This window comes from Penicillium lagena, assembly GCF_028827675.1.
Source record: "Penicillium lagena strain IBT 129212 chromosome Unknown utg000005l_segment0_segment0, whole genome shotgun sequence".
In the NCBI taxonomy this organism is placed as follows: domain Eukaryota; kingdom Fungi; phylum Ascomycota; class Eurotiomycetes; order Eurotiales; family Aspergillaceae; genus Penicillium; species Penicillium lagena.
Genome location: NW_026623226.1, coordinates 468028 through 479646, shown reverse-complemented (window position 1 = coordinate 479646; position 11619 = coordinate 468028). Strand labels below are relative to the sequence as shown.

General features: G+C 51.5%; 6 protein-coding genes across 6 annotated transcripts; 3 read left to right on the top strand and 3 right to left on the bottom strand.

The window, feature by feature from the left end:
- Positions 1 to 618: 618 nt before the first annotated feature.
- N7510_006862 (uncharacterized protein) lies at positions 619 to 2604 on the top strand (the record flags this gene model as incomplete). Its single annotated transcript, XM_056978787.1, has 3 exons — positions 619 to 1735; positions 1790 to 2308; positions 2357 to 2604. 3 exons carry the CDS (start codon positions 619 to 621, stop codon positions 2602 to 2604), a joined length of 1884 nt encoding a protein of 627 aa, XP_056831830.1.
- A 772-nt stretch (positions 2605 to 3376) lies between these two features.
- N7510_006861 (caspase family protein) lies at positions 3377 to 4545 on the bottom strand (the record flags this gene model as incomplete). The annotated part of the gene is made up of 5 exons (XM_056978786.1): positions 3377 to 3504; positions 3574 to 3988; positions 4045 to 4105; positions 4158 to 4194; positions 4266 to 4545. The coding sequence occupies 5 exons, from the start codon at positions 4543 to 4545 to the stop codon at positions 3377 to 3379; spliced, it is 921 nt and encodes a 306-aa protein (XP_056831829.1).
- A 270-nt stretch (positions 4546 to 4815) lies between these two features.
- N7510_006860 (uncharacterized protein) lies at positions 4816 to 6673 on the bottom strand (the record flags this gene model as incomplete). The annotated part of the gene is made up of 4 exons (XM_056978785.1): positions 4816 to 5719; positions 5777 to 6091; positions 6142 to 6629; positions 6671 to 6673. 4 exons carry the CDS (start codon positions 6671 to 6673, stop codon positions 4816 to 4818), a joined length of 1710 nt encoding a protein of 569 aa, XP_056831828.1.
- A 265-nt stretch (positions 6674 to 6938) lies between these two features.
- N7510_006859 (E1 ubiquitin-activating protein AOS1) lies at positions 6939 to 8266 on the top strand (the record flags this gene model as incomplete). Its single annotated transcript, XM_056978784.1, has 4 exons — positions 6939 to 6978; positions 7036 to 7093; positions 7148 to 7762; positions 7846 to 8266. 4 exons carry the CDS (start codon positions 6939 to 6941, stop codon positions 8264 to 8266), a joined length of 1134 nt encoding a protein of 377 aa, XP_056831827.1.
- A 457-nt stretch (positions 8267 to 8723) lies between these two features.
- Positions 8724 to 10464, bottom strand: N7510_006858 (Ytp1 family protein; the record flags this gene model as incomplete). The annotated part of the gene is made up of 5 exons (XM_056978783.1): positions 8724 to 9007; positions 9062 to 9191; positions 9245 to 10090; positions 10159 to 10236; positions 10345 to 10464. 5 exons carry the CDS (start codon positions 10462 to 10464, stop codon positions 8724 to 8726), a joined length of 1458 nt encoding a protein of 485 aa, XP_056831826.1.
- A 399-nt stretch (positions 10465 to 10863) lies between these two features.
- N7510_006857 (SWI5/SAE3 family protein) lies at positions 10864 to 11272 on the top strand (the record flags this gene model as incomplete). The annotated part of the gene is made up of 3 exons (XM_056978782.1): positions 10864 to 10881; positions 10935 to 11017; positions 11110 to 11272. 3 exons carry the CDS (start codon positions 10864 to 10866, stop codon positions 11270 to 11272), a joined length of 264 nt encoding a protein of 87 aa, XP_056831825.1.
- Positions 11273 to 11619: the final 347 nt, after the last annotated feature.

Genomic DNA, 11619 nt, shown 5'->3' with positions numbered 1-11619 from the left:
GCCAGCAAAACGATTGGTGGTTGTGATGTTTTGGCCCGTTTGCGATAATGGCCTTCCGTGCTACCTCTCCGCTTTCCGGGTATTTTAAAAATAGCTTAAACAAATGGATCATCTCCCGCAGGATTGGATTTGAGCCGGGCGCGATCCCTAGAACACGACAATGGGGCACAGGAAAGATAACACAGTCTATTAATGTAAATCCTAGAAAGAATCTTCTTATCATAAGTCTCTAGAATAGACGCCAACACGATTTGAATTTTTAATTATTCCCGCCTCGCCTGAATTTAACTGGCCTGTATACTACATATTAGCCATTTATGTGCTTTGTTTACAAATTTTATAAATAGTCAGGATAGCCGACCTCCATTATGTTCCCAATGGTTAATTGGAGTATCCGCAATTCTTAAATTCGACATGGCCCCTTGTATTGGGGTTATAATCCTGTAGGATTGATCCTTGGCGCTGTTGTACTTTGAAGAGAATTTTCTACAAGATAAAGGGAGAAGGTCATCCTCAGCGCCTCTGACTACTATCTCCCTCCATTCCAGGCTTCCCTCCCTGGCTCTCTCCTGGACTGCTTCCGTGATTACTTCAACACCTTTGCTCGACACCGATAAGATGGGGCCTCTTGCGGTTTTGATATATTTCGCGTTTTTTTCTCAAGTCTTCGGATTCGCGATAGAAAAACGTGTATCAGGGAAGCTACTACCTAATAATGGGATTGATAAGTATGACGATCCTAGTACCTGGCAAATCAAGTACGAAAAAAACAAGATCAACGGTTACTACTTCCAGGGAGACTCGATCTTTGATCTACCTGAAACAGTAGGTATGATCTATCAAGATTTTCCCATGGAAAGCGTCAACGCCAGAGTGAGAATGGCAAAGGACAAAGTTACAGAGAGAATGGTTGTCTATGTGTTTGCCGAAAAAGCTATTCTTGTGCTCGGGATCCCACTAAGCAGTGTGGTGACTATGGCGAAAAAGAATTGGTCAGCTCTCAAGATGGCTCAATCACTATGGCGCCAAGATGTTGAGATAACAAAGCGCTATTCCAAGGGTGGACAAATCGAGACCAGAGGGAAGATTTCGCCCTTGAAGGATATTCTAGCAGAGCTGCAGGCAAGTGGCGGCAACATTATGGGCGCAGGCGTTGTGGGCCTAAGTCCAGGGTACCAACGGCCATTAAGGTTCCTTCCGGCATTCGACGCTCTTGGGATTGTTTTATACGAAACCTTAGGAATCCCCGTGAGACCATGGGAATCATCCATAAAATCATACGACAAACGGGCTTTTTTGACTTGGGTGAGTGAGGGAACAAAACCAACTCTGGAGATATCCATTGGAAAAGAGGTGGTTATGATATGGAAAAAAGGACTTGAGCCATATTATGCTCCAAGTGCGGAGGCTATCTCAAAATGGGGCATTGACATCGCTAGCTTCAGTGATAAGGATGCTTTCGAAGATGATTGCGACACGAATGAGAACAGCGCCTCAGCCAATCCCTCCGTACAGGAGATCTTCCAAATCAAGTCAGGAAGGACTAATGGAGGGTGTGATGCAAATCGTCAAAAAGCGATCGCTGCTTGGCTAAATGAATCGAAGGAAATGGCCAAGGCCGGTCTCCAGGCATTCTTGGATGCTAGCGACGGAAATAAAATCGCAATGGCCACCCTTGAACAGTTCCTAGGGATTACTACAGAAACATCTGCGAATGAAAGAGAGATAACAAGAAGTGAGCGGGCTCCTTTATTTCACTTATTTGGTTGGTGGCTAAACATATCCATAGAGAAACTTGAGCAAGTATCTCAATTCTTCCATGGAAGCCTAAACCTCGGTAGCGGCACACCGTGGTTATTCTGCGGTAGCTCCTGGCTAGAGCAGAAAACATGGGATGATGATTCTCTAGATTATGACGGCGATGTCAAAATGTCTAATGGTCGACCAATGAAGCTTAAAGACGACCTTTCCTACTCCAAATATTTACGGACTTTCACGGCTACTGAGCAAATACCAACCGACCTGGTGCCATACTGGTCAAGCACTCTTAAGCAATATGCTTTCCAGAAGAACTATAATAATCAGGGGTACTGTGGCTTCACTGGGAGCCAAGGGGGCACCTATTTAGACACAAGACCATCCGTGATGGATCTGTGCCCTATAGCCTTTTCTGACACCGAGAGGTCACAGAAATTGGGTGGCCGTGGTGCCGCCTCTGTTTCGCTTGAAAAAGTCTTACCGCGAAGTGGCGTCCTTTTCCATGAGGTCTTCCATCTAGTCCACGCCTGGGACAGTCCTGATGCAAGCTGTATGACTAAACCCGATATCTTTATAGCAGATACTAACAGCTCTCTAGACAATATTGACACCATTATTACGGCGTTAGATTCTTCCGAAAACGTCCCGAAAAGCACCAACTTAGACCATCCTGATGACATTAAGAACTATGATCAAAATGACGGCGAACTTACCAACCTTGAACTTGTACGGCAGAATCCCGAGACTTGGGTGTTCTTCTGTGTTTCTTACTGGTACACTTTGAACAAAAAAATTTACTTCCCCTTTGAGGGAGGGAATAATGGGAAGGGGCGGTCGACGGAGTAGGCGAATGTACTTTGTAATTAGTTATTGTTGCGAATATGAGAGTCAAAGGAATGGGGGTCGTTTGGTGACCAGCCAGGACAGATATCCCGAGCTCTCTCTTTCTATAGAAAAGCCATGGTGTGTTGCATGAACGACATGGTCAGGCGAAGGAGGTATGCATGTGATAGCCAATTTAGTTGCCAAGTTGAGGGTAAATTGTGGTGTGTCGCCCGACAAATTTAGAACCGCGCTGGTCTCTCTCATGAACACACAGGTATCGAATAGGTTGTTTGTGATTCCCTTCCCATAACAACTTCCGCCTCGCTCTTTAGGAGTATCCCCTAAAGAGGTTACCATAATAACTCATACCCAAAACACAAGGAACTTGAAGCCCCCATAATAAAATGTCTTCCACAAACCCAAATCACCAACTTACCCCCTTATCTGGAGTGATACTTAAAGCATTTATAAATATTCCTATGCCTCGCCAAAATAAGGTGTGTGAGGCAACTGAGCAACATGCCGGCGATTAAATTATTCCGGGGGCTAGGGGCCAGGGGCTAGTGGGGATTTGCCTACCATCATCGGGCTTCTGGTGAATAATAGTGAAGCGCAGGATCTGAATAGTAGATAAATGAAGATAATACCAAACAAAGTATGGAATTTCGATATCCTGCGCTATGTGCCTTCTTTAAAGATATACCGGCTGGTTCAAGTCATATTTACCACCAATAGATAGCTGAGGAATCTGTGCGTACTTAGACTGCAGCAGAGCCCTAGTATTTTGTAGAACCTATCCAAACATTGAGGTTAGCGGATTATCAGCCATCTTCACATGATCATTGTAAGCCATTCTCACCTGCACATAACTCTGGCGCGGATTGGCCCTCATGGTGTTGATGAAAGCCCACGACATCGCGCCTGTGTATACACGTTAACAGACACACTTTTCAAATTGAGAAAATGAAAATATCCGGTCCAAGCACTCACCTGTCGCAAGACCCTGCATACTGGTATCGGCCGAAGTCTGATCATCAGCACACCCACTAAACATCCACACATCCTTGCCCTCATTGCGCCAATCCTCGACGAAATTCTCATCCGCGAGTCCATTCTCATCAGAGGCCGCATCTGGGTGCTGGAATTTATGCAGCAAGGACGTTCCGCGCCCAATCAGCGCCTCTACATCGTGGACCTTCTCGATGGAAAATCCGCCGTGGAGCAGACCCGATACCTCCCTGGCTAGTGAAAGACCCTCTTTAACATTGCCCATCAAGTTCACCCGGCCGTCGGCGTCGGGCCGGAACACGTAAGGGAGTTCCACTGCTGAGCCGGAATGGCAGCAGTCGAAGAGGATTGTTAAGCGGCACCGCGGGTTCATGGGAGAGACGATCACTTTGTGTAGCTTTGGGGGGTTCGAGTCAGTGTGAGTGGTTCCTAGGGAAATATGCGCTCACATACCGTGTCGCTCGTAATCTGTCCATTTTGTTCGAAATCAATGGGACAGATAGTGTCATCGAAGCTAAGCGATGTCAGCACAGGACGTCTGGATTGAAGGAGAAATCAATTCATACCCAGAATCTCGATCCCCATCCGGATCTCGCACTTGGCCTGTTTGTTTACCATCACGTCAGAACTTCCACTGCACCGGGTCGCCAAGTAAATCTAGCTAGGTAGCATACTCCCGTGGCCAGAATACGACAACCACACCGAGTCGCCCGGATTATTGCCCGTAACCAGCCACCGAAAGGCAGCCAGCATATTGGCGCCCGTGGGGAAGAACGGCGAGCCGCGATTCTGCGGTGTATCGGTCAAGATAACCATGTCTCGCGGGTCCGGGGAGAAACCACGTTCGCGAAGCAGGTATTCGCGCACGTTCATGGCGTCATTTATGCAGCCGTTTAGCTGGTGTTTGGAGCCGGTGTAGTTGATTCCGATCAGGAGAGCCTTCTTGCGGGCCATTTTGGAGGGAGAGGATGGCTGAGAGTTTCTGAGGATTTCTGCTGTTGGATTTTGGCCGTCACGAAAGAAGATGGAGATGTGCTAAATAGGGGGGGTCAGACAAGACATAAGAATACGAGGGGTACGCTAAGCCCTCTTGGTTTAAATAAGCTTTTTGGCAGACCGACCGGTTCTATTCATAGCAACACATCTACATGTACTGGGGAAGTATATAACGAAAAGTTCATGTCATCATTTAGGGTCATAAAAGTACGGGAAAACGCATGGGCATCATCGAAAACCCCCAGCTGGAAAGAAGCGGGATCCCGCAAAGCCATGGGCGATGATGCTTTGGATGTCAATATTGCCGTCGCTGCGGGGGCTCCATAGTTTGATGAGAATGAATCGACCAGATCTAGAAGAGAGGTAAGGATGCGGGCCAGAAAAGAAAAGAGCGCAGACAAATACATACGGTGGAGGATCAAACTTGATGCTGACCATGCTCTTCTCGCGCTCGATAAAAAAGCGTGCGTGCGGTTTCAGAACTTCAGGGCTTGAGGAGTTACTGTCATGTGCCGCATCTGGAGCCGGGGCAGGAGGAGGTGGCGGGACGGGGTCGACGAGACTCGGGCCCTGCCGACGTCTCTGGAGCTCGCGTTCTTCGGCAGAATATTGACGGCGCATGGAACCGATGCGCCGTCGAAGCTCCAGGCGGCGGCGAGTAAACGTGCTCAGGTTGCTGTTGTGCCCATCCTCCTCGTCGTCATCACTCTCGCTCTCATCGCTGTCGGAACACATGAAATCGGACGATTGGTCGACTTGGTTCATCCTCTCGATCTCCGCGAGGGGCAGGACATTCATATCCTCGGTTGCTTCGGGTTCGAGAAAGCCAGTCTCCTCCGAATTCTCGTCGTATTCCGTTGTTACACGGAATTCGGCCTGCGGGTCGTTGGCCTCCCGGTCAGTAGCGGGAAGCTCAGGGTCCGACGCGGACGAGTCAGGCCCCATCAGCACCGTGCGCTCGAGGGATTGGAGAGGGGATCGATGTGCGGTAAGATACTCTTGGGACGGCTGCATGCCACTACGGCGGTTTCGACGCCGCCGTCGAGTGTTCGAGTACTGAATCTGATACTCCGCCGTGCGCGCGAGCAGCTCATCCGACGTCATCGACACAAATACCATGCCTTCTTGGATTCTAAATCAAAGCGGGTCAACACTTGTCAGAACGTCAGACGAACAGAAAGAAACGTACGGAGCATCAAACCCGGTTCTGGGAGCCTTGATGACAATTTTCTTCAAGCAGAAGGGCGCCTCGCCGCGGTGACGTAGAACTAGATTGCATCGGTCCGACTTGGTACAGTAGACCGACTGGTCACTTCGCAGCACATTCTCTGGCAGGGAGCTGTCCCCATCTGGGTCATACATCCCGCCGTCACAGCTAGCAATCTCCATCTTCAGCGCTCCCGGAACCACCTGGCCGAACTGGCCGTAATTAAAGCCCCGCAGTCCCTCCCGGTTATCGTCTGCATCGAGCTTGCGGCGTTTCAGTCTCCCTCGGCCCTCACGGCTCGTTTGAGTTGACAGTGGGATCAACGATGGCGGTCTGGGCTGGGATACCGCCTCGTCGAGAAGTGAAGCGAAGTCAGGGGGTCCCGAGGTCGTTGACGGTCCTCTGGCCGAGTACGACGCCGGAAGGCCCGGCCGCTGGATCGCGGTTCCATCTCTTGGGGTGTCGAGGTTGATGACGAAGGTGAGGAGCGTTCGGAGCGTTCGGAGCGGAGCTGATCGTGCCAGAGGTTGCGGATTCGTTCTGCTGGGTTGCTGAACTCAAACTGTTGGATCTGCCGGTCAACTGCCGCACGAGCTTGCTCAAAGTTGGTTCGATCGCGAATTCGGTCAAGATAATGTTCCTCTTGGTTCAGCGTCTCCAGGGCTCGGGTGGTATTGTAAGTACTGGTACGGTTACGCTCCGAGTTCACCAAGTTCCGAAGGTGTTGCAGACGGAGAACACTGGGGGGCGGTGGGCGCTCGTTAGAGCCCCGAGATGGGCGGCGGGACGAAGCAGGGGGTAATCGTAATTGCCCGACTATCGCGGTGTTGGTTAGCTAGGAGGGTGGGTTAGTTGGGCGATGATGTAACAACGTACCATGCTTCAGGGCCCAAACAGATGGACCAGGGGTGTGGGCTATCAAAGGTTGATCTAGGGGGAGACAATCAAGAGACACTGAAACAGAAAGAGCCCAGGACGGGCACAATGATGTCTGGTATGAGGTGGGGGGGGAAGAGACAACGCAGGAGAGGGCCACACGTGATGATTAAGTTGGCTGATTAAGTTGAGCATCATCTCCAAGTTCCAAGCTTATCACCCTGCTTCCCCCTGGGTTCCTCCTCCCCAACACAATCTAGAAGACACCATGGCAGACCCAGAAAACGCCGAGCGGTCAATCAGCGCTGGTACGCTCCGACACCTTTCGGATCAACAACTCCCACTGACTCCTGTGCCATGAATAGCTGAGATTGCGCTCTACGACCGCCAGATCCGACTGTGGGGAGTCTCCGCACAGAAGAAGTGAGCAACTCCTAGCCTTGTTTTTCTCCATCAAACTTAACGTCCCACTCCCAGAATCGGAGCTGCCAAGATCCTCCTGGTCAGCGTGAAAGCGCTCGCGAACGAAGTAGCCAAGAACCTCGTGCTGGCGGGCATCGGCTCGCTGACCATCATCGACCATGAAATTGTCAAGGAAGACGACCTGGCCGCGCAATTCTTCGTGTCGGAGGAGCATGTCGGGCAGAACGTCGGTCCCTCCTTCTACTCGTATGAGGACCAACCAAATACTGACAGACAGACACAGCGCGCGCAAGCAGCCGGGCCTCAAATCCACAAGATGAACCCACGGGTAGACCTCCAAATCGACACGGACGATGTCAGGACAAAATCACCCGAGTTCTTCGCCCAATTCGACGTGACCATCGCCACAGACCTCGACTTTGTGACTTACAACTCCATCAACACCGCCTGCCGCGTCGCCCAGAAGCCCTTCTACGCCGCCGGCCTGCACGGGTTCTATGGGTATGTCTTCGCGGACCTGATAACCCACGACTTCGTGATCGAGCGCGCCAAATCCAACGTGCCGCCTCAACAACAAGAAACGCCTACCCGCAGCGTCGTGGACATCACTACCAAGAAAGAAAACGACAAGACCATCGAGCTGATCACCAAGCGCGAGACATACTCCCCGTTACTCCTGGCCAACACATCCCCCTCCCCGAAGACTTCACGCGCAACTCCCGGCGCCGCAAGCAAGTAACGCCACTCCTAAGCTGCCTGCGTGCGCTCTGGGAATTCCAAAAACAAGGCTTCGGCGCGCTCCCGACCTTCTCGCAGATCGACCTCGCCGAATTCACCAAGCTCTCGCGCGAAGCGCACCACTTCCTCAAGCTCGACCCCGAAACACTGGACGCGGAGTTCCTGCGCAAGTTCCTGCAGAATCTTGGCAGCGAGCTGAGTCCTGTCGCGGCGTTCATGGGCGGGGCCCTAGCGCAAGACGTTATCAATGTTCTCTCCGCGAGGGAGCAGCCGCTGCAGAATCTGCTGCTTTTCGATGGTGATCGCTCCATTGGCCCTATCTATTCGTTGCACCCGTTTTTCCCGCCGGTGATGGAGGCTCTGGCTGCTGTGCCGCCGGTGGCTAATCCCATTCCGGTGGATGGGGACGTTGTGCCGCCTACTACTATTGCATGATTGTCTGGTCGGACATGGGAGATGGTGCTTATTTTCTTCTTGGTTCTGGTTGAACGAGCCACGTTGTATTAGCATATGTTTTTGTTTCACCGGTTCTGCCATCATTCCTCGATGGGGGAGGGCTCAATTAATGCCGTCATGTCATGTCATTTCTCATCCGTGTACGATAGAGCTCGATATCCTACTGCCTGCAAAAGAAGAAACTGAATCTTAGGAGATCCACTATGAGCTGTCATTCAGCATCACCATAGTAGCAAGATCATGTTCGAATAAACTCCATTCTATCAAAGGCGAGTGAGTAGTCCTTAAGCAACAGCGCCCTCAGATCAAAAAGAAGACGAAGAAAATAGATATGCGAACAATTTTTGTAGTAAACAACATTCAAGAAAGCGGTGACAAGGTGGGGTGGATATATTATGATGAGAACGCATTTTCAATCAATCGCTCTGGAGACGTCTCACTCCTTGGTGAACGGATTCTCCTCATCGATCGCCTTCTTCGGGCCCATTCGGTGCTCGCCCGAGCCACCGGGGACATCCTCGTCGTCGTGCTCATCGTCAGAGATGAGACCATGCAGCTCGAAGGTCTCGGCGTCGTGAATCTGCTGCGCCTCGGAGGCAGACCGTGCCCGGCCGTTCATGTACGCTTTACGGGCGTTGGGACCTGGTGCGGCAGCACCGGCCTGGTCTTCTGGGTTAGGCCAGGCGTGGGTGGCGTAGATGTGGAGGAGGACGTTGACGACTTTGTGGAATAGTTAGGGTCTGATACAGACTTGGAGGGCAGTTTGAAACATACAGAGGAAGAGGATGAATGCGATGCTGTACAGGATCAGCACGTAGGAGACGTGCGTGATGCCGGCGTCGCTGAGGAGTTTCATTTGCTCTTCTGTGGCGCCCATGAAGAGGAAGCCTGAAGCGTACAGTAGCTGCGGGATTTCATTAGCTCGATTTTGGAAGAAATTGAGGTGAAAAGACATACGAAGGGGGGAAGATATTGGAAGCTGTTCGTCTCCGATGCGTCGGTGGCGCTGGCCGAGGGCTTGTCCTTCAACACGAAGGAGATCTCAATGATTCGCGTGATCCCGGCCGCCATCAAGGTGTATCCGAAGATCGAGTGGATCATGGTACTGATCATCAGACTCTGCGGGTGCGCAGACATGGCGTAGCCAGTCATCAAGATGACCAAGGCAGGGATCAGATTCCGCTTGGGCCGGCCATTGCGGCTGCGACTCAACCACATGCCCAGCAGACCCGCGCACCACCAGACAATCCCCATGGTCGTATGCTGGAGGTCATTGTGGACCCAAGCACTACCCCAGCGGTGCTCGGTGAAGGTATTGACGCAACCCCAGGCAGCGATGATCAATGAATCGAAGAATTCCTGGCTGCGTCCCGTCCGACGCAACCAGAACTGGCCCACGAGCAACAGAATCGTCAAGAGAATCCCATACGCAATGAACGCGCTCCCCATGATAAAATGAGCAAGACACTGTCCGAGATGATCCCCGCGACAGAATCCCAGGGCCGCGATGCCCCCAAAGAGCATCTGCGCCCAGCTGACAACGGGCATAATCTTGCCGAGAATCCCATGCGCCAGCACAAAGATCCACCGGATGCGCTCCTGCCCAGCTCGCTTCAGGTGCATCTTCAGATACACTCCCAGCACAACCTGCGCCACCAGGATCAACATCAACCAGTTCGCGAAGGAGGCGTGGGCGTTATGTGCGTATTGGCGGCCGCCGTGGGCGTGGCCAAGGAAGTAGGCGACCACTGCGACGACGGTGCCGACGATTTGGACGGGGACGTGCCACCGCGAGCGCACGATCTAGACAAGCAGAAGCATTAGAGAGACTTCTCCGGAGGAGGCCGTGCAGAAGTGAAGTTCCAACTTACACCTAGGACCATGCCGAATGGGAAGATGATGCCGAACGTGAGACCCATCAAGATCATGTGCGTCCATAGTGTCGAGTCCTATCGGATTCAATCTCTGGTTAGCTTGGGTGTCTTTCTTTCTTTCCTTTGTATTGTCCGGAGGGGATAGAGCGGAGCGCGGAGGAGGAGGGGGGGGAAAACGCGTACGATAGGATCATCCGACATGGCGCCGTCTTCGGGAACGTTCTCATGGCCGCCATGCGCGAGGGTCGAGCCGAACAGACAGAATAGGGCCAGTAATGACCCATGGTAGTCGATTCGGGCCATCGTGGGTGAGAGGGTGGGTGAGTAGGGCGAGGGAAGGAGATGAGGGAGAGAAAAGGAAGGGGAAGAAGAAAAGAATCACGGCGCTGACGACTGCCCCCTCCGCCTTTGGTCGGGGACCCACCCTCGAATAGGTATACTTCAAGGTTGGACAATCATCCACCACGCTGTTGGATGACAGAAAAGGAAAGATGAAAGGATGAAATCAATTAATAAAGAAGTATATTTCATAGAATCGAAGACTCCTGGAATCAATATAGAACATTTGAACTTGAAATGAATTCCATCGTGCTTATTAAGCCTATCCCCTGCCCGGTGATTGGTACTGTATTCGTATTGACTGCCGAAACAGGAAGCCCCAACTATCAACCATCAGCCATCACTCACTCAGTCACTCTCACCATGAAAGAACAGAACCTGGTCAGACTATAAACACACCCCTCCTAACTGCATCCAATTAACAACCCACCCAGGAAATCCTCCGCGCCTCAATCACCGATCTCGAAACCCAGACGACCCACCTGGAGGCCGAGCTGGCCGAGATCACCTCCAAACTGTACGTACCGCAAGCCAACTACACGTCCACACACAAATCCAGCAGAGCTGGTGCCAACCATCTACTATTTACTAAACGGATTCAATTTCTAGCAAGAACGACCCTAATACTACGGTCCAGCAGCACATCCGTCTGCTGCACGAGTACAACGAGATCAAGGATGTCGGGCAGGGACTGATGGGTATGATTGCTGATGCGCGCGGGGTGCGGGTGGTTGACGTGCATCGGGAGTTCGGGGTTGGGGAGAAGGATTGAGCGGGGGGGTTGGTTGGTTTCTGCGAGCAGGAGCAATGCTCTTCTTTTTTTCTGTTTACTCTTATCGGTCTCCGGCGTTAGGCTAGAGGAACATGGACTGGTCGAGCCGAACTTCATGACGACTATTCTAGGTGCAAACTTTTGATACAATTTTCTAGTCATTGTATTTCTTTTAGTGGAGAGAAGAGCATGCATGCATGAGATCCTCATGATAGCACACGAAAGCCAAGCCGGATCAACACCCTTCACACCCCATAGACTCAGATCTATTCGACACCAAGGAAAGACAGAAAAGTGGGAAGAGAGGAAAGAGGCAAGAAAAGAGGACAGGAGCGGAAAGCTATAAA